The 24,040-nt window shown below is 43.3% G+C and overlaps 2 protein-coding genes across 5 annotated transcripts in view; one reads left to right on the top strand and one right to left on the bottom strand.

The window, feature by feature from the left end:
* The window catches only part of ScsbetaG (Succinyl-coenzyme A synthetase beta subunit, GDP-forming), a 36,783-nt gene extending 25,599 nt beyond the window's left edge, over window positions 1-11,184 (top strand). Inside the window, exons 11-13 of one of the 3 annotated variants that reach the window (XR_012895279.1) lie at window positions 2,466-2,603; window positions 8,706-8,853; window positions 11,049-11,184. Coding sequence is in view for 1 of the 3 variants with exons in the window: in XM_037426228.2 (XP_037282125.1) it covers window positions 2,466-2,578 (113 nt within the window). In the remaining 2 variants the exon portion in view is untranslated. Of the gene's footprint in view, window positions 1-2,465; window positions 2,604-8,705; window positions 8,854-9,000; window positions 9,175-11,048 lie in introns of those variants that run through there. The other 2 variants (XR_005110237.2, XM_037426228.2) reach the window with 2 other exon arrangements.
* Window positions 11,185-11,968: 784 nt separating this feature from the next.
* Window positions 11,969-23,215, bottom strand: LOC119175052 (uncharacterized). 2 transcript variants are annotated; one of them, XM_037426230.2, is made up of 5 exons: window positions 22,810-23,186; window positions 22,597-22,743; window positions 22,434-22,515; window positions 21,706-21,890; window positions 11,969-17,596 (listed from the first exon to the last, which is right to left on the bottom strand). In XM_037426230.2, exons 1-5 carry the CDS (start codon window positions 22,810-22,812, stop codon window positions 17,507-17,509), a joined length of 507 nt encoding a protein of 168 aa, XP_037282127.1. In that variant the 5' UTR covers window positions 22,813-23,186; the 3' UTR covers window positions 11,969-17,506. The 2 variants fall into 2 exon arrangements, with proteins under 2 accessions (XP_037282127.1, XP_075750917.1); XM_075894802.1 differs by lacking the exon at window positions 11,969-17,596 and adding an exon at window positions 17,609-19,436 and having other exon boundaries at window positions 22,810-23,215.
* Window positions 23,216-24,040: the final 825 nt, after the last annotated feature.

The following is a 24,040-nucleotide window of genomic DNA, read 5'->3' as shown; positions in this document are numbered from 1 at the left end:
AGTAGTTAATGTGCCCAGGGGTGTGCAGGATGGGCCATGACACAACTTCTGGCACCAGTTCAAGAAAAATGCAAGTGCTGCTAGTTCCCCTTTGTTGACATACTCCCATAGTTTTTCTGCCACTGACCAGTATGCAAGGCACTGGTCAACTTTTTTTGCGTTTCTTTTTATAATAATTTTTGGGGTTTAGCGTCCTTATTTTCAAATAATAAGAAGCAATGTTTACGGTTTACCTTTTTTATTTAAGCATTTTGAGTTCCTCGCTCTGTGCAGCAAGGGACGCAGCAATATGTCAGCATTGCGGTTTCGGCCAATAGGCGCCTCATGTTGATACATATCTTAAGCATGCATATACGTAAACGTATGTGGTGTGCGTACTGTGCTGCACTGAGCCTCTAACATGGCGGTATGCCCACGACGGCTAGCAGATGGCAGCAATTTTGCATGGGGTCAATAGTATACTGTGACGGTAGTTATAGTGCGAGAACAAAACGACGACACAGAGACAAGAAGGACGCACTATAACTATCGTCATGCCATACCAACTAGCCCAAGCTGCCACAGTTCTAAGTATACTGTGACTTTATTAATAGCTGACTCTACGTCTTCGTAGAAGCGTTCAACCAAATTATCATCAAGGCTCGATGTAGGCCTGTACCACCTTCATCGTGTACCTTTTGTTAAACTTGATTATGAGACTTGCCAGCAATACTCTTGTGTATAAGAAACCCCACCCCTAGTTCTTTTCTGTCAACTAGTCCACGGTAGCATAGGACACGTCCGTTCTCCAGCACTGTATAAGCCTCACATGTCCTCCCGACTTCACTGAGCCCTATTATATCCCATTGAGCACCCTTTAATTCTTCAGATAAGACAACTAGACTAGCCTCACTAGATAGTGTTCTAGCGTTGAATGTAGCCAAGTTCAGATTCCAATCATTTCCAACTTCCCATGAATACAGCAATTACCAGTAACCGCAGAGAGAAGATCAATTGGCATGCTCTCTGTAGTTACCAGTCTATCTATCACCTATGGACATGTGTGATGCACTACACTCAAACCTCGTTATGAGGAAGTTGAAGGGGAGCCACAATTATTTTGTTATATTCATTATTTCGTTATATCGATTATAACAGTTTGGTGCAATGTACGCTCAGATGGATACACAACTATAAGCATGCAAAGAAGGAAACCGCCTCGCGGCCCGATGTACCGCTTCGCGACCACGCATGCGACGGAAAATAAACACAGTCGAGTCTCATTAATTAGAACACGGTCAATTCGAACTCATGCTGTGGTCTTGTCAAAGCTATATGTATTCCAATGGACAAAAACGCCCTGTGATTCGAGCGCGCAAGCTTTTGCGACGGTTAATTCGAACATACCGCGTTCCAAAAATGTTCTCAGCACCATGCCCAGTCCCGCAGCGTCACCTCTCAACGCTGCGCACGAAGAAGGAAAAAGAAGAAAAGGAAGGAAAAGAGTGTGGCGAATTGTTTGCTCTCTCTCAAATGCCGATCTGCGACAGGGTTGTGTTACGCTTCTCCCTTTTCTGTCTCTGCACGTAGAGACCCTTTTCCTTTCAAGGCCGCGCACGGGGAGAGAGAGGAAAAAAAAGAAAGCTGTCGCATAGAGTTGGCTCTTTCTCGGCTCTTTCTCTAATGCCGATCTGCTTCTCTCCACGTGGAGACGTTCCTTCTTTCTCAGTGCAGAGGGTAGCAGCGAAGACGCAATCATTGCCATCATCTTTAGAGAGCATTGGCGCTGGACTTCGCCGCGCGCTACTATGCTTTGCAAACTGCATGCGAAATTTATTGACTCGCTGCAAGGCAAACCTGTGCAGACGCGCTTCGCCGATTACTTCAATTAATGACGGATGTCTTCTGATTTGTGAATAAATGTAAGTCTTCTGAAGCTTCCCCATCGTGTGTTCTTAAGTGAGAAGAAAATCGCTTTGCACCGCGACAGCGCTTCTCCATCATGTGACCCGCTGAGCGCTTCCTCAATCCTCTCCGCTGGCTGTGTGAGAAGGACGGCTTTCTCGGCCTCGCGTGGCTTGGCTGTAAGGTCGGCGTGCGAGTTTTGAAAGAGCCACGCCAAATGATATACTTAACAGACAACGGTAGTTTTTTTGTTTTTGATAGACTAATTTGGTTCGTTATATTCATTTACCAGTCAATTTTACATTGTTACGAGGTTTAAAATGCACAGTTCTGAATAGAGCTTTTCAGTGGAGTTTCATTTACTTTGTTATATCCATTATTTCGTTATATTCCATTATGTTATAACGAGATTTGAGTGTAGTTGTTCAAGAGAATATTATTGGTCCAATAATTAAGTTATGAAAAGTATAGCCATGAAGTTATATAAACCTGAACTGGTTTAACGTTTCTTCAGAATTTTCTTCTCATTGAAACACTCGTGTTGGAACTGGTGATGAAACACTCTGAAATCACTTTTACAGGAACCAATGTTGAAGAGGCAAGGAGCATTTTGAGCTCCAGTGGATTGCCCATCACCACCGCTGCAGACTTGGATGATGCAGCGCAGAAAGCTGTAGCCAGCCTCAAAGGTTGATTCACAGGTGCCTTCACTAGCCAAGGTAGGGCACACAGACATTCCTGTTGAGGTAGATTCAAAAAATATACATGTACATGCAGCATACATATTTTATACCCGAGCAATGAGAGGGAGCCACAGTCGCAAGTAGCGCTGTCGCACGTGTTGTCGGTGTTGCTCCTCCCCGCAGTTGCTTGGCCGACTTCGCAGTGTGCGCGGCTTTCATCGTGCTTCTTTTCTCTTGGTGTTGTGACCGCGTGCACATGTGCTTATCCTCTACGACTTTGATCATCTGTGAATTGTGAGAACCTTACACTATCGGCTACAGGATGTCTCGGAGCTGCCAAGCTTTACGATGCCAATTTGCTTTGTGCCCAACTGCAGCAGCGGGTACAAAAGCAATTGAAAAAAAGCGGCACTTGCTTGCACCGCCGTCCGATGCGCCGCTTCTTGAAAAGTGGGTGGGAGCTATTCCCCATGCCAATAAACTTATGAGCAAGACATGCAAGGTGTGTTACCTGCATTTTATGCAACATGACATTGTAAAGACTTGCAAGCATGTTGTTGACATAGACTGCAGCTGTTGGGCATTACTATCTGAAGAGGTGCTGTGTCAGTTTCTGAATGTTCCAAGCTACTTGTCAAGAACGATGAGGAGGCGGCGGTTGCCTAAAGATGGGGCCAATTTACCCAACAAAGTCATACTTGTTGCTATGTCATCATATAGGAACCAGCAAGAAGTTTCTGATTTCATGCACAACATTGATTTCGTACCAATTGTCCAAAAACGACTCATCTTTAAAGCTTCCAAAAAAAAATTGGAGAATGGCGGACCTTGAGGTCAACACTGGTAAAGCTCGGCAGGTTGTCTTTTACAATGCATGAATGTAGGATGTTTACGCGATCCTAAAGAGCATCGCAATTCATGAGGACCTCACATACGTCATCCATGCAAAGGGAAGACTTGCGCAGCAGGAATGCAAAGATTGACATATCTTCTGCAAAAATGTAGAAGTCATTATGCAAAGTGTGCACGCAAAACAATTTTGCTGTGGTTGCCTTCTTATCGATGCCACCCGCTCCAGCAGAGTGACAAAAAAAAAAGTTGGAGGTGGGCTCTATCACAACGATTGCTTAAAGAGGATGCCTTTGGTAGGCGTGTGTGGTGGTTAGGTTTGTCACGTAGCAAGGCGTGTGACGCGAGGAAGATGGAGACAGTGCAGAAAACAAAATTAAGTTATATTGGACGAGGAAAAAACTATTGCAAATGCAGTACTAGGCGTCGTACACGCAAGCGGTTCACACACATAAGAAAAGAGTAAACAGTCTCACAGACTGTGCCGTAGCCCGGTGCCTTGAAGTGGGACCCGTTGCGTGCTCGGATGCAGTCGTCGCTTGGGTCAGCATACCGCTGTAAAGGGCATCACCAAATCTAGGCGTAGCCGCACACTGTCAGCGATGTCTGCTCGCTGGACGTGGTCAGCCGCTCCGGTCTTTCGAGGGCGCTTGCCGTACCGGAGATGTTCGCAAAACCACTCACCCAGAACTCGTGCCTAGCCACGCCGACGTGGCTAGGCACGACGTCAATGGCTCGAAGACAGGAACCCGGCCTTTCGAACCTCGTGCGTAGTTGCGGGTTCGCCCTAGGCTCCCATGCGTCGTCTCGTCAGCGTCCGAACAGCTTCGTTCTGCGCGAGCGCCTTCTCTTCTTTCTTCAGTGGGCGCGCTTCAATGCCCCTTCATTTTTATCATCTTCCAGGTGATGTGGCGCTGTCGTCTGCTATGCCCGCATTTTCCAGGCTACTACATCACAGCGTGAGAGGCAATACTGGTCATCGAGTGTGAATACCGTAATTACTCGAATCTAACGCGCACCTTTTTTCCGGTTAAGGGGAGACTCTGGTGTTCTAAAAAAATTTTCTGTTTATTATCATATTCAAATGAAATTTTCAGGCAATGTATCTTTTAACCTGCTGTGAAGATATATGCAATCCATTTTCTTTTATCTCGAGTAGTTTTAGAGATATTGAATATATAATGAATCGTTGAATTGCCCAATTATTCTGCAATTTAATCATTAAATATCCTTGAACCCTTTATATGGACATATTCTAGAATAATCAAGGATCACAACTATACTATCACTGTAATTAGCTTTATTTTTATAAAAGTTATTGCCATATGTAATATAATGGTTGGGAACATGAAAATTTTCATGAGATTTATCAGCACATAAAAAATTTTCTCTTGACTAAATATAAATTTTAGTAGTTTTATTGTGTATAGAACTCGTAAGCTGTCAATTGCAACAAGAATTGTTGAAATCTGATCACTAGATCAAAAGATACTGTGGGCAACAGTATAGCACATAGGCAAGAAACTGATTTTGAGAAAACACAAAAAGAAGTTTGAAGACTATATATAGGTTTAATTCTTGCCAAAAAAGCAACAGATGGGAGTCCTTTTTGTTCTAGAAGCCACCAGGTTTATAATCACCATCACTCTCTTTCACACGCCTCTTCTTCGTGGCATTCTTGAAGTCTTCTGCTCTGGTATGCTTTTTGTCACATGCCGCTAGCCGCTGCTGGTCCTTTTCCAGACATCTTTCAACATCTGTGTTGCCTTGGTTCAAATGCAGCTCCTTCAAAATGGCCTCAGAAGCACGTTTCTTTCCAGCATTGAATTGAGCAACCGCTTCCGCAACAGCAATTTCGACTGTGAAGAGCGAGGCGTGCTTGGTTTTTGGTACAAGCGACCAGATCACTGAATGGAGGCTCTCATTCGAGTTTTGAGTTTTGCCTCTTTAACAGCGCTCCAACAGCTTTCGATCTGAGAGGCGAGTGTACTCTGGAAAGAGCGCTTCTGCAACATATTCCGGGAGGTCGTACCGATGCTTAGGAGGAGCCTGCTGCCTTTCCACTGCCTTGTTGTGGGCACACCATGAGTCTTCTCCCTTTGGGCACCGTGAATGTTGTGGCTTTGCATCAGTAGAAGTCACATGATAGTAAGTGGCAAGGACAGCATTTTCCATCTCATCGATGTTTCCCTGGTGTGCCTTGAGTGCCCAACCATAATAATTTGTAAGCTTCGTTACAAGCTCAGCGGTGAGCTTTTCTTTGCCACCGAGGCTTGGCCGACCTTCCCCCTTCCTCTTCTGCAGGAGGTATCTCAGTGCAGCACCCATCCTTTTATGTATATGACTTATGCAATCCTCCTTTTCGATAGCCACGAAGCCATACACTTGCTCCTCCTGAAGGCTGTTGAAAGCGCGGCTATCGCCATCGCACAACAGCGTTGTGTAGCGGAATCCATGCTTTTCGAGGGACCGGCGAAACAGAATTTTGGCAGCCTCCACCTCCATCTGGCCAGGCTTGCTCGAAGAGTTTTTTTGGCACTTGTGCCGAGCTCGCCACTCACTGTATCGAGGGTCGTCGTCCTTGGGGCCAATCTCGCAACTCAAACAGAAGTTCGAGAAAACTTTGAAGTCCAACACATAGCCCGAAAACAGTTCTATTACAGTTCCCACACAAATGTGTGACAAGTGGCCACGAGTTAGCCAAGTCCCGTCGTAGGAAACTGCGATATTGCCGGGGTTCCCGAAATTCAGTTCAGAATAGATGGCCTTCACAGCTGTTGCGCACTCGCTAATAATACTCGCGGATGCGTTCATCGCAGCAGGGTTCATCTTGGTTTTGACGTAGTCTTGGTACGTTTTGTTGTGCATTCCACGATGAGACACATTCAGGGCCGAAAAAATGTCGTTTAGCACGGTCTGCCCATTTCCCGTGCTCATAACTGCACGAGCCGCAAGCACATTTACTTCGAAAGGGTTGCAGGTCGCATTCCCCTCTGCTCTCGGCGAGCTCCATCCGGCGCTGACATCTCCGCAGACGGCACAGTTCACCACTATTCTAACTGCCAATCCGTACTCACGGTCGCCCCGTGAAACATTCAATGGGCCAGAGCAGAATTCGCATTTCGCGCACCGAAGCAGTTGGTTCAGCAGCGGTAGGCTTAGCAGCGTGAACTCGGTGCCGGACCCCGCCGCTTCCGGGGAATCTCCGATAAGCGACCGCTTTCGGCGGGTAGCTGATAACGAAGACAGCTTCTGTCGTTGCTCTTCCGCGCGATGCTCAATTGCCACTTTTTCTGCTTCTGTCACAAAATGCGTATCGACGCGCGTTGTCCTCGTGTCGTCGGCCACAGGCATCGCGCGCGGCTGCAGCTTCGGTGGATATCGTACACTCGCTGGCGCATGTCGCAGAGCTCGTCGCTGTCGATTCACTCGACGCTGCTTCAGGTATCCGAGACCGACTCTTGCGTTTTTTGCCGTAGGCATGAGCTGTTGCGAATTTGCGTCGCCCGCCAGCCATTGTCGCGTCTGAACAATTTGTGACAAGGAGTCGCGCATTGTTGCACACAGTCGGGCAGACGAAATTTCGGTCGTCCAATTGGAGAGCAGGATTTGCCCCACGTGGTATAAACGCGCCAATGCCGTGCGAGTATTCCCTCCTTTTCGGTGGCGTGTAGCTCCATAGTCACCAGACTTAGAGTTGTTTTCTCGCTAAACCGGATTGCTGAAGCAGTTAGCTTTCGAATGATTCCAAAATGGCCGTGCTGCGGCTAACGGTTACCGCAGACGGCGGCATTGAAATTGCCCGTTTTGGGAGGGCGTTTTCGAGCGAGAGTGATCATGATCTCTTTAGAACGCAATAGCAAAATAAATACTAATCGGAACGCGTTAATATTTCAGCAATAGATTCTTTCGGACGTCGAGATTTCGAAAAAAAATATTTTAAAAAATTGATTTTTTGGCAATTTTTTTGCTCTAAAAGACTCGTGTCTCCCCTTAAGCGAGTTCATAAATCGCATGCGCGTTAAAATTGAGTGCGAAAAAAAAATGAATACGGTCATTTTATTGCCATCGGCATTTCCTAAATGGCCGCCCCCTACGTGCTTTGGCAAGGCGCGTCGGCCATTTCTGCCTATGTGTTTCCCATGAGCGGCACTTCGTACGTGTGCTGAGGAGTTCATCATCTTGTAGTTCATTAGCGTCGACGGCATGGAAGGGCCGACTCCAAAAACTCGACGAGTGCACCACGATGCCACTTTTAAAAGAAAAGTCATCGCGTGTGCCGAAACAGACGGAAATCGGGCCGCATCGCGGTCATTCGGAGTTCCCGAAACGTGCGTGTGGGACTGGCGGAAACAAAAGCAGAAGATTGTCAAAGATTCACGCAAAGGCTTCAGTGGTCCACAGCAGGGTTGGTTTCTGCAAATTGAAGAGCTGCTCGCCGAGTACGTGCTTCAGCAGCGAGCGGCACAGCAGCCCGTGACGACAGAACTGCTTTAAGTGCGGGCTATGCAGTTAGCTTTAGAAAAAGGGCTAATGCGGAGCCAGTTCAAAGCGAGCAGGTGCTGGCTAACTAACTTTATGAAGAGGAAAGGTTTCTCCCTCGGAAAGCGAATGGGCATGCATTAAAACTTGCCGGAGGAGTTCGAAGAAAAGCTTGACAGTTTTCAGAGGTTCGTCCTAAACTTGCGGCAACCAAACGGCTACCTGCTTGGGCAAATCGGGAATGCCGATCAGACGCCTCTTTACTTCGACATGCCTGGCACCACAACCGTCGAGAAGAAGGGGGCGAAGTAAGTTCGCATGCTGACGTCGGGCCACGGTAAAACAAGAGTGACGGCAATGCTCCGTTGCACGTCAGATAGGCAGAAGCTTCCCTCGTACCTCATATTTAAACGGAAGATGCTCCCGAAAGGAGTCGTTTTCCCGAGTAGCTTGATCGTGCGGGCCAACGAGAAAAATGGGTGAGCGTTGCAATCGATATCTTACTTTTTTTTTAGTCGTGAAAACCGAGTGCGCGTTACTATCGAGGGCGCGGTAGAATCGAGTAAATACGGTATGTCAGTGGCAGTCTCACATACCTTTCAAGAAAACTGCTTGCATGTGTGAGCACGGTAGAGCACACTGTAAAGCATGCTAGCAAAGGCGCATGTTTTGGTTACTTATTTTGGGATGTGCTGGATACTCTAGTAAAGAGAAGCACAAATATTTTTGGCTGTTGCTAGCATGCCAATCAGTTTATGGCTCAAACAATTCACTTTTATTTAACAGCTTGTATGCACTTCTTCGCAGGAGCCAAATGCTTGGAGAAAGCAGTGCCACTCGGGCACAGAGAGTGCGCAAGAAGGCAAAGCTAGTTTAACAAACTTCTTTTCTGTAAACCTGCCGGCAATTCTGCGCCGTATGTACAGTTCAGTCCACAGTTAAAGGGAACACTCAAGTGAGTACCTGTCATATTTCGGGCCCCATAACTGCAATTAGACACAAAAACATTGTTTGTGCATGGCACTATTCTACTGAAAGAAATTAGAACTGTCAACCAGCATTAGTCTTATGAAAATATAATTCACTATGCTTTTGCCAACAGGTGAAATCTGGACATGGTGAACACGAAAGTGTTCCCTTAAACAGTGGACCCATCTGTACATATGCGTAAATAAAGTTTTGCTATTAATTTTGAACCCCAATGATCTGTACTCGCTTCTACCATGTCATATGTTATTGTTGTTGCCATGTTTGAATAAATTTACAAAAAATGTAAGTTGCCTTGTGTTTTGAAACAGCCTAAATGTGGGGTGTCATTTAGTACAGTGCAAGGTTTATGAAAACATCACTTTCGCGATGCAGCGCATATTATAAATGGGACTATTCTCTCGGCTAGACATCATTTTTCAGGCTAATTAATGCACTGTAATTGCTGCAGAGAAATGTCCACGTCAGTTTTTGATTGATTCCTGATGTGTTTTCCCATTGGAAAAAAAAAATATTGACCACAACGAATAGCAGTGTTCCATTCATCCCACAAAATTTACTAGTTGCCAAGTTCTCATGTTACGTAACCCCTAGTGCTGCACATTACATATTCTAGTACAGTTGAGCCCATTTAAAACGAACAGGAAACTGTCACGATAAGTGGTCGTTGTATCAGTAGTTCGTTGATTATGGACTCGCCCTAAAAATGTGTACTTAGCGACGAAACAGTTTTCTTGTGTGTCTGTGTGTGTGTACTTGTATGTTTTATTAAAGAGTGCAGACAACCCCTCTGGTGACAGGTTAGGCCTCCTTGTGTGTTAAGAGACTCCCGCTGTGTGTTCACGAGTAAATTAAACCACACTCGCCCTCGAACTCGCCTCGTTTTACTGAAGCGCAGTACTGCAACCAATCATGCTTGGCCAGTTCCGTGCAGCAGGCTGTTTACTTGGTTTATCGCCGTTGCATGCCTGGTCGTTCACAGTCTAATATACGTGCGTGTTCGTGCGTTCTTTGCACGTGCTTCACCCCGTATCGTGTTCTGGTGCAGCAAGTTGCGTGTTCGTTAGACACGACGGAATAAATGCATTTTGCAAGAAACGCGCAAGCGACCTTGCATGACGCCGTGGCGGCGAACGGCAACATGGCGCGTACTGTCGTCACTTTGCGTGGTTTAAACACGAGCAGATATCTGTCGGCGACTGTGGTAAGGTTGTTGGCAAAGAGTAAAAATAGCACGTTCATCGCCACCAGCGACTTTGCCTTTGCTCGATAGGCTTATCTGTTAAGGCAACTCTGCATCGGCAGTTGTTATTACTGATTTCTGCCTTTGGGTCACTGTTCACTGTCAGTGTTTGGTTACTGTTCTGCCTTTGGGTCACTGCCATTACCCAAAGGCAGAACATTTTCGCTGCAAATTGTGGTGTCGGTGAGTTGAGCATCACAGTGAACCTTTAAACGACAAAAAGTTACCGCTTCTTGCATTTATAGCTTCTGACATTCGAAAGCATTGTTTTGTTAGTTGCCAGCGGTCGTAGGTGTGGAAACGGGGTCAGAAAAGTTTGCCGAGCGAAAACCAACAAGTCTTTATGATGCCTCCTTTTTTTCTTTTTCCTCTTACTGCCGTTTTGGCAGTGAAGTAATGCCTGGAAAGTGAGCGACCTCGCTTGCAGCGTCCGAAATCTGCGTGCAGTGGTTGCCGCAGTTTGCGATATCTTCGTTGCGAGTAAACTGCAGCTGGGTGCGTGCGCCTCTCACGTGCTTTAGAATGCCTGTTTTAACTTTCGATTTTCTTTAAGTCTTTGCACCAGTAAGTTTATTTTTCCCCATTTTGCTTTCTTTCATTCCTGAATGCCCACATCAAGACTATAATGTTCATTGCGCACAATCCCCATCATTGTCAGTCGCTGCAATAGTTCGTTGTAACAGAAGAAGCCTTTGACATGAATATACCCCATACGAAAATAATTCGTTATATCCAAAAATTTGTTATAAGCAATTATTCATAATACTACCTATGTCAAAGCTATTGTTCACTGCATTATAACCGATAATTTATCATATCCAAATTTGTTATATCAAAGTTTGAGTGTATCCCACTCAAACTTCGTATGTAGCCCAGTATTATGCATCAGTTCATTTAGATGCTACCTTTGTTCATTACAGAGTCCCTCCCAGTCAATACAGCTGATGGACTTCTGGTGGAAGAAATGGTTCCATTGTACAAAGAAGCTGCAGCTTGCAGCTGCATTTATAAAGCCTTTTTTTTTTGTCTGCTAATAAACTGGTATGCATTCCTAAACTTTGTTGCTGTGTTTACTGGAAGGCGTGAACAGTCACCAGAACAGAAGTCTCTTTCACATACCACTTCTGATAAGCAGTAGCATCCAACATGTAAATAAACTTGCCAGTTAATCTTTATAAATATTCACAATTGTTGAAACGTAACTACAATGTTGTTCAACGTAGTATACGTATTCGAGGTTCCCAAGATTTAAACTGTACAAGCATGCTGTTGCTTGTAGCAAGAGTGCAGCACTTTTAACAGCACAAAATGTGGAGCTGTAGCTTGCATCGAACATTGAGACAGCCACTCTTAGCTGAATGACAAGTTGTTTTGAAGCATATGCACTTATCCATGAGCAGCGACTGCCTGTTTGTCAGATGCAAAGCAACACATCCAAAACACTGCATCGTCTTTAAATGTGAACCAACATCCACCTGAGTTACTAGAAGGAGCACTTTTGATGTAGTTAAGAGACTGACCACATGATGTTAGTATAGAGGATGGCATGCAAGAGGAATGCTAATATTTCTAGCTTAGCCTGATGGACACATAAAAAGCATATTTTTTCACTAACTTTTTCAGAAACTGCTAATTTAGTATCTCCTTCACATTGGTATAACATTTCATGGTGTTTGCACAGGTCCCAATGTGTATATAGTATACAAAAACCAAAATGAACGTGAGTATACCCATCTCTTTTTGCTGTTTCATTTGTGTATGCTGTTTATGTTTCAGATTCTATCAACTAGATCAACAAAAACTTTGCCACAGATGCTGAAGTGTCCAAAGAGCATACAGATTGAAAAGCTTTTTCATCACTTTATTGAATAGCTCCCCACAGCACAAAAATTCAATGAAAGCTGTTATCAGTGTATGCCAAGTGCAGGAAGGCTTTCAATGCAAAAAAAAAAATCTTTTTCAAATTTATTATAATTATTTTCGCAGGTACTGGTGGTACCAGAGTTTCCTAAATATACACTAGAGAAAACTCCGGCGCTAGTGTCTATGGGAGCTACAACGCATGGCGCTGACCTGGATTTGCCTAGTCTTTGTTACATACGTTCCTTTCGGCTTCACGTAGCTTGAAGCTGCTTTGTCACGAAATAATCAGCAAATGTTCAGCATTTGCACTTCACCATCTTAACCTTTTTGGTTCTCAAGTTCAAATCGGGTCATAAGTTCGAAACGGTTAGTTCTTTTATTGGAAACAAAACCAAAACACTGAAATAAACAAAGCCACAAGTGCATTCAGAGCCCGCAAGCACGAAGAGTCGGCAAATCCATGTACATCTATCATTCCCATAGTCATTTAATGATCGCAGTGCCAGAATTGCCTTTAGTTAAATTTTAAAAACTATGGTGCCAAGTAGAAGACCTTTAGCCAGGTGCTGGGATACTAGCTATGATTTTCTTCATCGGATAAAAAAAACATTTCAAAATTATGGCTTTCATTCTATGATACTTGTAGATCTGTACAGAATGGATGAATTTAAAGCCACCCCTAAATGGGCATATAATTGTGCATGATACAAGACAACGTAGCATCACTGATTATTTGAAATCAGATCTGTTGATTTAGTCGCACATTTTGGCACTTCGTTTACGTGTTCTTCAAAATATGGCATCACACAAGGCAACATTAAGATGCTTTAAGTACCAGCTCAACATAGTTAGGATCCTGTACAACCGACACTTTGGCGATAAGGAATTTCCTCTCTCTCTCTTCTTTTTTTTTTTCATATGCTATCTGCAGCTCCAAATCATATATAAAAATTACCAGATACTTTAAGAAATAGTGATGGGTCATTTCAAAACTGTTCTCTGTACATCATTCTATGAAATGCCAGTGAAGTTACATTGTGACTTCAGAGAAAATGCTACTCAAAAAAAAAAAAAAAGTTTCTATACTTTGTAGCCTAGGCAAATGAATTTTTTTTTTTTTTTTTGAAGACATAGTCTTTTATGCACATTTCAAATATGTGATCAGTTTTCTAGTAAGTTGCATAGTTTTCGTTTTATACCATGACAATATGTAAAATACAATTCTTAGCGAACACATTTTTTTGCCATAATGTTTTTATCATTCAGAGCCATTAATGGCTCATACTGCTCTATATTAACTGTGGAATGCAAATAAATAACAAAAAAGCATATAAGACAATTTAATAGACAAGAAAAAACTGAAATGTGAGAAGCCATAAAATGCTCAGATCAAATTGCTTATTTTAGGCTCATAATAATTGTACAGGTGATATCAAGTTTTAAAGGAGATACTGTTACTCTTCACTTGTTGAAAAATATGTGGGCAAAATTTTATCTCGATCTGGTTATCAGAAGTACAAAAAACATGATGTCAAAGCTCAAGAAGTTGCCCGAAATTTGCATCTGGAGAAAAATGTATTTTGAACATAAAAGTCAAAGATTATATATGTGGCAAAAATATGTTTTTAAAAATAATTTCTTCCATCATGAAAGCTTCGGAATCCTGATTATTTTGAGCATATGGCTTTGGTGAACAGCTCACGTTAAGTGCAATGGCCAAGCAGCCAGGTGAGAACTTCCAAGGGACTCTGGACAATGAGCTCTTTTTGGTTTTTAGTAGCCACCTTGTGCTCTTTAAGGAAACCCTAAAACATCTCTTTTGAAGTTGTGTCACCGCTTAAGCTGGAGCACTATCAAATCATTCACACCACAAATTTAACCCTTTCGGCCCTGGCGTCGTCAAATGACGACACGACTCAAAAACTTCATTTTCAACGTGAAAACAGAACCGAAACTGCTCGTTTTCTTTTTCGTTGTACAATTGGAAGTGCTAGTGCCATCGCCATCATTAGTCATGTGATCCCGCAGAGGAGCGTTGAAGGAAGAAGAAGAAATGACAACAACAAACATGGCAGACGCATCGGCAGGTACGTGCGCTTTTCTTTCTTTTGTAATTCATGAACCGCTTCATATTTCAAGTTGTAATTTTTCTTATAATATCTAAACAGATAGCCCATAACACGGGCATTTGAATTATTGTCACTGCATGCGCGGATTACTTGCAAAAAGGCGTTTTTTCGGCGTGCGGTTTTGACGACAGCAGGGCTTTGTGGTTGTTCATCGCGTGCTGGCGGGCGGGCGACTTGCGTTGGCATCCGGCTACATTGAGCTTTTTTTTTCCTTACAGGTGCACCTAATCCAGGTATACCAGCATCCTCGTTCTACGGCAGGCGTTTAGAAGAAAGCACAGATGCACTTTTTCATGAACTGGACAATGGTAATTTGTCTGATCTAGAAGGAGAAATAGACAATTCCTCTGACAGCGGTGATGATCTTGAGGAGCCCGAGCAAGAACATGCTGACAGCGAGGAGGAAAGTGCGGATGATGTTTGCGAGGTGCCGGCAGCAGCTTGGACTAAAAAGAAGTTCGTAAAGCCAGACACATCTTTTGAGTGCGACGAACTTCCTTTTTTGAATACTAACGAAGAGATGCCCTCACCGTGGGACTACTTCAGTCACTACGTTCCCAAGAGCATATTCATTGACATGGCAGAAAGAACTAACCAGTATTCTTTACTGCAAGAAGGGAGATGCGTTGGTACAAATGAACAGGAAATCCGACAGCTGATTTCTCTTCACTTGATCATGGGGGTGATGCGATACCCAAGGCTACGGTTATATTGGAAGCCGGAAATGAAGACTAGGCTGGTGGCATCCACTGAACTCTCACGCAACCGCTTCGAAAAGCTGAGGAACAATCTGCACATCGTTGACGTGTCTCTGCCGGACCCAAAGGATCGCTTCTGGAAGGTGAGACCCCTTCTTGATAAATTTGAAGCAAGGTGTCGGTCCTTGAAGGTGGAGGAACGATTGTGTATCGATGAACAAATTGTTCCCTTCAAAGGAAAGCTCGATATAAAGCAGTATGTGAAAGGCAAGCCACACCCCTGGGGTGTAAAAATCTTCATGCTGTGTGGAGAGTCTGGCATTGTGTATTCTTCCCTGCCTTATCAGGGGTCAACAACAAGGCTAGACGAAAGCCTAAAACAGCAGTATGGCGTGACAGGCGCTATAGTGTCACAGCTTGCTCACCGTATTCCCTGCGACAAGGGGCACAAGCTATTTTTTGACAATTATTTTACGTCACTGCCTCTGCTGCGCATGCTCCTTGATAAGAAGATATTTGCTGCAGGAACAATTCGAGTCAACCGATGTCAAAAATGCCCGCTGGAGCCAGAGAAAAATCTAAAGCAAAAAGGTCGCGGTTCTTCCGCTTCTGTGGTCAGCAAAGATGGAAAAGTGGCGGTCACACGATGGTACGACAACAAGGCTGTGACTCTGGCATCGAACTTTGTGGCTATCGATGATGAAGACACCGCAAAGCGCTGGAGCAAGAAAGATGGGTGCTACATAGAAGTAAAACGGCCTGCTGTTGTAAGAATGTACAACAGCAGCATGGGTGGAGTTGATAAAACCGACTTCCTAGTGGCACTCTACCGCACGAAGATTCGGTCACGAAAATGGACACTGAGGATGATATTTCATGTTATCAATGCTTCAGTCGTGAATGCATGGCTTGAATACAGAAGAGATGCAGTCGCACGAGGGCTGACGTCTGCCAGTCAGCTGGACTTGCTCGACTTCACTCTGAGTATTGCAGAAGCCCTTGCACGAGTACAGAGCCTGCCCAAGGCGAGAAAACGCGGAAGGCCATCGCTCTCACCTTTGCAACCTTCTAAAGAAGCAAAATATACCGAAAATAGGCCTGTGCGAGATGTGCGATACGACGAGGTGGGACACTGGCCTATTCGCTCTGACAGCAGGGAGCAGCGATGTAAGCTGGAGGGTTGCACGGGACAAACGCGTATAATGTGTGAGAAATGTAAGGTGCATGTGTGTCTTGCCAAGTCTCGAAACTGCTTCCGAGCATTCCATATGCATAAGTGATGAAATTTGTGCTTGGAACTATATTGTACTTTTCACATAGCAATAAACCAACTTTTCGCTGTTTCGCAACCACTGAGCCCTGATGTGCGGTTTTGACGACGTAGATGTAAATCGGTAAATAATCGCAGAAATGAATTTTTTTTTGCTTAGTTAAGTTTCTAGAGTCCTTGAGGTATCAAATATCTAAACGAAAAAAATCTGTGTAGAAAATAAAAATTCCAGGGCTGAAAGGGTTAATGACACGTCATATACCAAGGCCACTGCGGACAATTATATCATACCCTCCTTCTCACCTCTGCCTTGCCTCCTCCACTCATGAGACATGCTGGCAATCGCAGAGCTCTTATGAGCACACACGACAATTTGAGCTTCTTCCAGTCTAAACCTCCAGGTTGTATGCCGATCGGCTGCGTGCAATCTCCGAGGCCCTCACACAGTACACCCAGCAGCATATATGCCATCTAACAGCAGAGACGAAGATTGCGGAGTAGTTGATACCTGCTCCGACAGGCGCTACCACCCTACCAGTTAATCTTACTTCCAGGCATCCCACAGCCAATCAGATCAAAGGCCTGGGTGACATCGCACTACCAAAGCATGTCGCTCTCTGAATTGGTGGTTTAAAACGAGTTTGGCTGAGTTGCAGCGATCTGCGGCGATTCTCAGCTTTAAAGCACTGTAATAAATTACAGAGAGGGCTGAAATGCAGAGGGCCTTGGTCTTGGTCTACCATTAGGTCTTGGTCTACCGGCCCAATGTCAAAATTGTCGAAACCGTTTCAGGGTCGCTTTAAATGCAATTTTAACCTACTTCAAGTGTATTTACAATTTAAAAATCTCGTTTTTGTTGAGAAAGTACAGATACTAAGCGTGTGAAACTAAATATAAACAAAAGCATACAATTTTTGGAAAAAACTAGTCTTTTTTTTACTCTTATTGCCCCTTAATATTCACATCATTATGTGCCTTTACATATGGCTTTATAGTTTTCATCACTAGAGATGTAGCATACTGCACTAGTTTTGCTTAATCATCTGACGAAATAGCTGGACTGTATTCTGCTTGGACTGATAATTTTTGTGGCTACTGCAGTTCTTCTAACAGCTCTGCTTATTGAACACTTTCAACAAAAATAAGATTACATTCAGGAAATACAAACAGAGGGGGCTTTCACAAAAATGTGCAATCAATGGTCAAAATGTGCAATCAATGGTGAACATTGGCAGAAAAAACACAATACATGAATGATGGATGTGTGGGTATCCAGGCTGGCAAAACAATTTAGCACCAGCAAACAACAAAAAGAAGGCAAAGACAGCACAATAGCTAATGTGTTGCCTGGACCTCCCTTTTGTCTTTTTGTTCAGAGGTGCTAAAGTGTTTCTAGAGTTTTATATTTACATGACAATTTAATATAAACAAGTTTTCTTCATGATTCGAAGAAACTCCTCCTGGTTAACTTCACCGTCTCCATCTCTGTCAGCTTCACTTATCATCTCCTGCATAAAAAGTGATGAAATTAACACGGTAGGGATACTCCACGATCCTCTCAATGAAGTAATGGAATGTTGTAGTGAGAGTTCTCTGATCGTACCAGTTGTGAAACTTCTGTTTCAAAATCCGTACATGCATGCCCATGGACAAGTTTCCAGAAGATGGCAAACTTACACCTGTGCTATGCACAGGGGTGCAACAGCCGAAATACAATTTGGAGCAATTTTCAGAGCAGCGAAATGTTACTTTTCGAGCACTAAAATGCAAATTTGCAGCAGATTACAAGAAAAAAGAGCATGCATTTTTTAACATGAAATACCAAATTTGGAGCAGTACAAACATTCAGAAAAAAAATATGTATAAGCCATTGAACATCACTTAGATCGTGCATTGTGAACATATGCACTGCTATTTCAGTAAAATTATTTTGAACCACTTCACTGAGCAAACAATGATATATTCCATGTTAGCGTTTGCTGCGCCTGTCAAATCATTTAACAGACTCTGCGAATTTACATATGGATCTGCCAAGAACAATGCAATTGCTCAAGCTCAAACCCCATGCTCATTTTAAAAAATTTTGTTTGAACGCATGATTTAATTCTTATTTAAAAATACAACCCATATTAAAAATACGAATTTGACACCATGGCCGGATTTGTGTCCCCTCTTGAGACTTTTCTGGATTTACACCACTAAGTAGCATACTACAATGATAGTGCGTACAGCTTGCCTTTGGTTTCATTTAGGCTCACGAGATGGTCCCATGGTTCAAGTTCATTCTTTTAAGTTTGCTTACACCATTTTGGAGCAGGTTTGGAGCAGTTACTAGCAAATATTGCACTTCGGAGCAGCATGGAGCAGCATTTCTCCTTTGGAGCAGCACTTCCATCACTGCAATGGCAGAGCATTGCATACCCTGGTGATAGAATTTGTTCAGGTTGCTCTTCCATCTCACGGTCATGGAAACATTTTGCAATAAGTTTAGCCTACAAAATGATTAAACATGTTTTAAATGGAAATAACATTGCATCACTTAGCTTTATATTTGGAAAACAAGCATCGCAAATCTCAAGAACGAAAGCCATCTGAAGCCTGTACTTCCCATCATTCCCATGGTGGTAGAATCGCTGCTGAGAGAGCCCACATAGACACTAGTGCCAGGTTCCCCTCTAGGTATTATAGCCTCTTCACATTTAGCATCCATATTTGTAGGCATCAATGTTTAGGTGTAGTATTCCAACAAAACTGAACTTGAAGAATTCAAATGTGCTATGTTTGAAAGACCGGCATATAGTTTCCACGATACCCGATAGAGAGCACCACTAGTCTTATAAAAGTGCTGCGGTGAAAAGTTGAAATGGTGGAAAAAAGCCTGAGCAGCTTGCGGTGATGGAAGTGTCAATTTTTCGGCTATCATTCTGTACTTATCAATATTACGTGAAACTTTTTGCTCACGCACTGAACTTGCACTTCATTCAAGCATAACAAATTGTTGCTCAGTTGGTATGCGCTACCACTGAAACATGAGATATGTGTTCACAATGATCCACATTGGTGAACAAAAGTTGCCAACGTGTGACGAGCATACTTTGGTTGGCACTCAACAGCCAGATTCCTGACCAATGAAGAGATTTCTGCCATGCTAGAGGAAAGTGATGTAGGTCTCTCGAAGTCAGGAGATGAAGGAGAACATAGCCTTTTTTCTCCTATAAGTGAGGATGAGTCTACATGTGATTCTGCAGATGTACCTGCAAGCAGTGGTGTTAAGGAAGCTAATATGAAGGTTGAAGTTTCCAGCCAGCAGTTGTCGCAGAGTACAATGGATGCATGGGTGACACGGACCTGGTCGGTAAATAGAACAAGAAAATCAAACAACCAGTAAGAACAAGGAAATGAACAGTGAAGTTCTTCACCCAAATTGTGGACGTTGCTGTGTGAAATGCATGGATTGAGTACCAATGTGGAGGTCAAACCATGGGCATACTAAGAAAGGAAGTTCTTTCCCTGCTTCAGCTCAAGCAAGACATTACATGAACTAGATTAGAGAAATCCAACACGCAACGGCAAGAAAAATAAAATAAAACGCCTGCGACCGACAGCTCCAGGCCTGTGCAATTACTGAATATTGGTGCACGTAATGACCGCTATGACCATGTCCAAGAGTCTTGCCAGCTAAAAAATTCAATGCTGAGCAGAAACGGGAACTGCAGAGGCAAAATCAGAGCAAGGTGCCCTGACAACTCAAAGACCTGTGCGATTACTGAATACTGACTCATGAAATGACCGCTATGACCCCGTCCCAGAGTCTTGTGAGCTAAAAAAATGCATTGCTGTGCAGAAACGGGACTGCGGTGGCGAAATCAAACAACCAGTAAGAACAACCAGTTACAGAGCTAAGTACACCAAATATGTCCTCCTGTGTCCTCATGAGGAAGAGTGTTTCATAAGGTTCCACGATGCTCCTAACTAGAGTACCCTTATGTTGATGCCCCTTTGACAACGTTCACAATTTCTGTCCACAAGTGTGGACACTTTTGAATTACTTGAAAGAACTGAAATTTTTCAGGTTTTTCTTGTTATAAGTTAGGAACAAGGCTTTTAATAACATACTTTTTCAAAAAAAAAAATAACTTTTTCATTCTTGCTAGAGTCGGTAGCTTAGGGGATAGTATGAAACTATATGATGACGCACAAGCAGCTATCTTGGAAGTTATGGTACCTAACGACATCCCAAGTAGCCAAACTGCGATGTGAACTTGCTAGAATTATTGTTGTAACCTGACGTCAAGCTAGTGTTGCAGTCTGCAAGTGTGCCCCCATAAAAAAATTGACTTTAATACCAAAATAAAGTATGTTATCAGCATTTGCTGAGCTGCACACTTGCTCAGAGACATTTCTGCACACAGGAGATTAGTATGAAAGGTAAAACTCGCCTTTGAAAAAAAGCGTCAGTGCCCCTTTAGGCAAAGGAATGGACCTAGGCCAGCCACATAATGCAAAGATCAGACAGCTGGTGAACAGTTGGGGCATTGAAATTGATACCAAGGGATGAGGAATGCAGTACAGGAGGACAGCTAGTTAGATGGAGTGATAAAATGAAAAAGTTTGCAGAAGTAAAAAGAATCGGCACACTTAAGATAGGAAAAATTGAAGATCACTGAGGGAGGCCGTTGTCCTGAAGTGGAAGTAGCAGTGAATAATGAAGAAGGCTACAAATATCAAGAAGATGGTTACATCTGCTAATATAGGCCACAAACAGCAGCCAAATGCTATAAGCAGTGTTTTGAGATTTAAGGGGCATTAAAGAGCAAAACTATTTTTGGCATATTAGTAAAACGCAGTTTCACAATCCCAAAAACACTACCCTTGTTGCGACATGACGCTTGGTAAGCGAGGAAACAAGTGAGAAGAAAATGCTGGTGAAGACGCCACTTTGAGATTCCTGCACCAAACCGCGTGACGTAAATTTTACATGGCTTTTACTCAATAAAAATTAACTACATTGTTTCTTGTGGGTGCCCTAAACCAAGAATATGAAATTTCAAAAATTTTATTGAGTCAATGTCACGAAAAGACGAAATATATATTTGAAAATTGTTACATCACGCGCGGAGATTTCGGTGCAAGATTTATAAATTAAACATGAACACTGATTTTCTCCACTAATAATAAACTTATGGCTTGTGGCATTACAGTTCTAAGAGTGCAGTTTATCAATCTAAACCAAATCATTGTTTCTCTTATGTGTCCCTTAAGGACAATTTCTATACTGCCATCACATGATGGACTGCTGATTACAATTAAGCCCAAATAAAGTCGAATTTCTCACTGGTGATTTTCTCCCTTTTGCAGTTTGTGTGTGTCAAAGAACCAATCACAATAAAGAAACTCAATCTGTAATTGAATATGACCAATGGCAATAATTAGTATAATATCTGATAGTTCGAGCACAGCTTTGGACATTACTATATGAATTATTTTCACCTCTACTGTATCCTACAAAAGTAAACTTGCCTTGCGCTGGGCTGTAAGTCACTTCTTTTCTGTAAGTCACTTCTTTTCTGTAAGTCACTTTTCTGTAAGTCACTGGGCTGTGAGTCATTTTTCTTACCTGCAGTTCTTCATCCGACAGGTTTTCGGAGAGCTGTTTTGCGACGCTCTTAAGGTTTTTAAAGGAAATCTTGCCGGTGTTGTCTTCATCAAACAATTGGAATGCTTTCATGATTTCTTCATTAATGTCCTTCTCCGCCAATCTTGTGGCCATTACATTCATGAAGTCTTCTCGAGCTATTTTGCCTAGATGTTTGGAGCAGGAGAAATGGATCACACAGAGATACACTACTTCAGCAAGTACTACATTTAAAGGGCACTTCAACACATTATGCACCACACTCAAATATTTGAGTACCTAAGAACAGCGCGAAACACTGTCACTGTCCGATGTTTCGCGCCGTTTCTAGCTTTCTTGAATATGTACAATCGGCCCAAATGAGCCCTTTAGTGTAGTATTTGCATGATTACGTCATCCGCCTTTCACGAAGCATGGACAGTATTATATAGCATATGATACTTGAAGTACGAGCGTGTAGCTACACAGGGTCGATGACGGGAACTTAATTATTGTCTTCTTGTGTCCCTATGTTGTTATACGCTCGTATCTCAGGTATCACGAATCACCGACTCACCCAGTCAGCCATTTCGACAAGTGTACTAAATCTGGCTAGTCAGTATTTCGTAATCATTATTACGCGACCAAACAAGCTAGCGACGTGCCTAAGCATCAGATTCGTAGCATCTTCTTAATGCAAACTAGATTTGTGATATAAAGGATCGAATTACCAGTCTCTTGCTTGTCTATCTCTGCAAGCAGCTTCTTGACCTCCTCCTTTCTAGGTTCGAAACCCAGGGCCCGCATTGCGAACTGGTGGCAGAAAAGTGAGCATTATGTCAAAGGCGCGAACGAGCGCGTTGTTAGTAGCAAGCAGTACGCCTGAGTACTCGCCTTCAAGTCCTTCGCTTCCATAAACCCACTGCTACTGGGGTCAAATAGGTTGAACGCCGCGTTGATGTCATTTTTCTGTTCATCGCTCGGTTCGGGCTTGCCGCTGAGCTTGCGCTTATACCCTCCAGATGTTGCGCTCTTCCGGGACTGTTGGAATAGATGGGGCTTAACAGGTGCCGCTGCGTTAATTTCGATTACGACGAAAGCACTTACCATGGTGTAGGCACTTGTCCACAGACTTGGTTTCGCCTACTGCGACAGCTGGTACCGGCTGGGATTTGGTGATTGCCGCCCTGAACGCACAGTGCGTCAGCGTTGTCGCGGCTGTGGTCACTACTGAATGAATTGGAACCTATTAAATCACTCGTTTAGGAACGGAGGCATATAAAAAAGGCTGGTGTTATACCAAACAACTTTCGCGGGCGTTCATAAACAACGATCAGGCTAATCAGACGCGCGCAGACGTGAGCCGCAGCATCATCATCACCACTACGACCGCTGCAGCTACACAGCTCCATGGGCAGAAATTATACAAGGTCAATCTTGAATTATATGTTATACATAATTTAATAAGCATTTAGCCGTGCATAAAGTCGTAGGTGTTCTCTGATGAAGCACTACAGCAGCTACATGCAAAATAATAGATGAATATAAGTGAAAAGAGAGAAGGCAAGCGACAAAAGAGAGACAGAGAGAGAGAGAGAGATAGGAAAGTTGAGAGCCGGCACAGAGTTTGATCGTCACGGTTTGATACATGAAACTTTGAGGGAACCGGTCTAAAAAAAAACTAGGTTTAAGTTTAACCACAGAAACATTTAAATTTTGGTGCCTTCGTTTTGGGAAATTGTCACAGAGATGTGTTTGATGCGGTGTGTAATTTCATTCAAGGCACTAAACGTATGATCAACATAAGGCCCCTACAACAAATACTCAAAAAAAGAAAAAGGAGCCGGGAAGTAATTTTTGAAATGCGAGTAAGTATGAGACCAGAGTTATTCAATCATACCTCTGGTATGAGACATACATGCCAAATTAATCGGGTTTGGCAAACTCAGCTGTCTGGTCGGCTCCCAAAATCAAGGTATTGTTATTACATTAGTGATTACTTTCTTGTCTTTTTAATCTTTTTTGATAATGTTTTTCTTCAACATCTATTTTTTTTAAGCAATAGTGCAGTTACACACCATCCATAGGGGCCATGGATTCCAGGCTACAAACAAAGTCCAATTGAGGAAGGGTAACTAGAAGTGGGGCAGCTTGGGCTAGTTGGTATGACATGACGATAGTTATAGCGCGAAAACAAAACGACGACACAGAGACAAGTCCTTCTTGTCTCTGTGTCGTCGTTTTGTTCTCGCACTATAACTATCGCCAAGGGTGGGGCCCGGCTGGGCACCACTCGGCGAGTTGCTCGGAGGATTTCAAGCTGAATATGGTTCGCCCC

The sequence above is a fragment of the Rhipicephalus microplus genome, chromosome 5 (genome assembly GCF_043290135.1).
Source record: "Rhipicephalus microplus isolate Deutch F79 chromosome 5, USDA_Rmic, whole genome shotgun sequence".
Classification (NCBI taxonomy): domain Eukaryota; kingdom Metazoa; phylum Arthropoda; class Arachnida; order Ixodida; family Ixodidae; genus Rhipicephalus; species Rhipicephalus microplus.
Note: the sequence above shows the minus strand (reverse complement) of the source record. Positions and strands in the feature narration are given on the sequence as shown.

Bases quoted from the DNA above. Each gene is read 5' to 3' on its own strand.
- LOC119175052 (XM_075894802.1), bottom strand. The intron at 22,516-22,596 runs GCGAGTACTCAG...TTCTGCCACCAG, and splicing joins TGGAAGCGAAGGACTTGAAG to TTCGCAATGCGGGCCCTGGG. The intron at 21,891-22,433 runs GTAATTCGATCC...CCAAACATCTAG, and splicing joins GATAGACAAGCAAGAGACTG to GCAAAATAGCTCGAGAAGAC.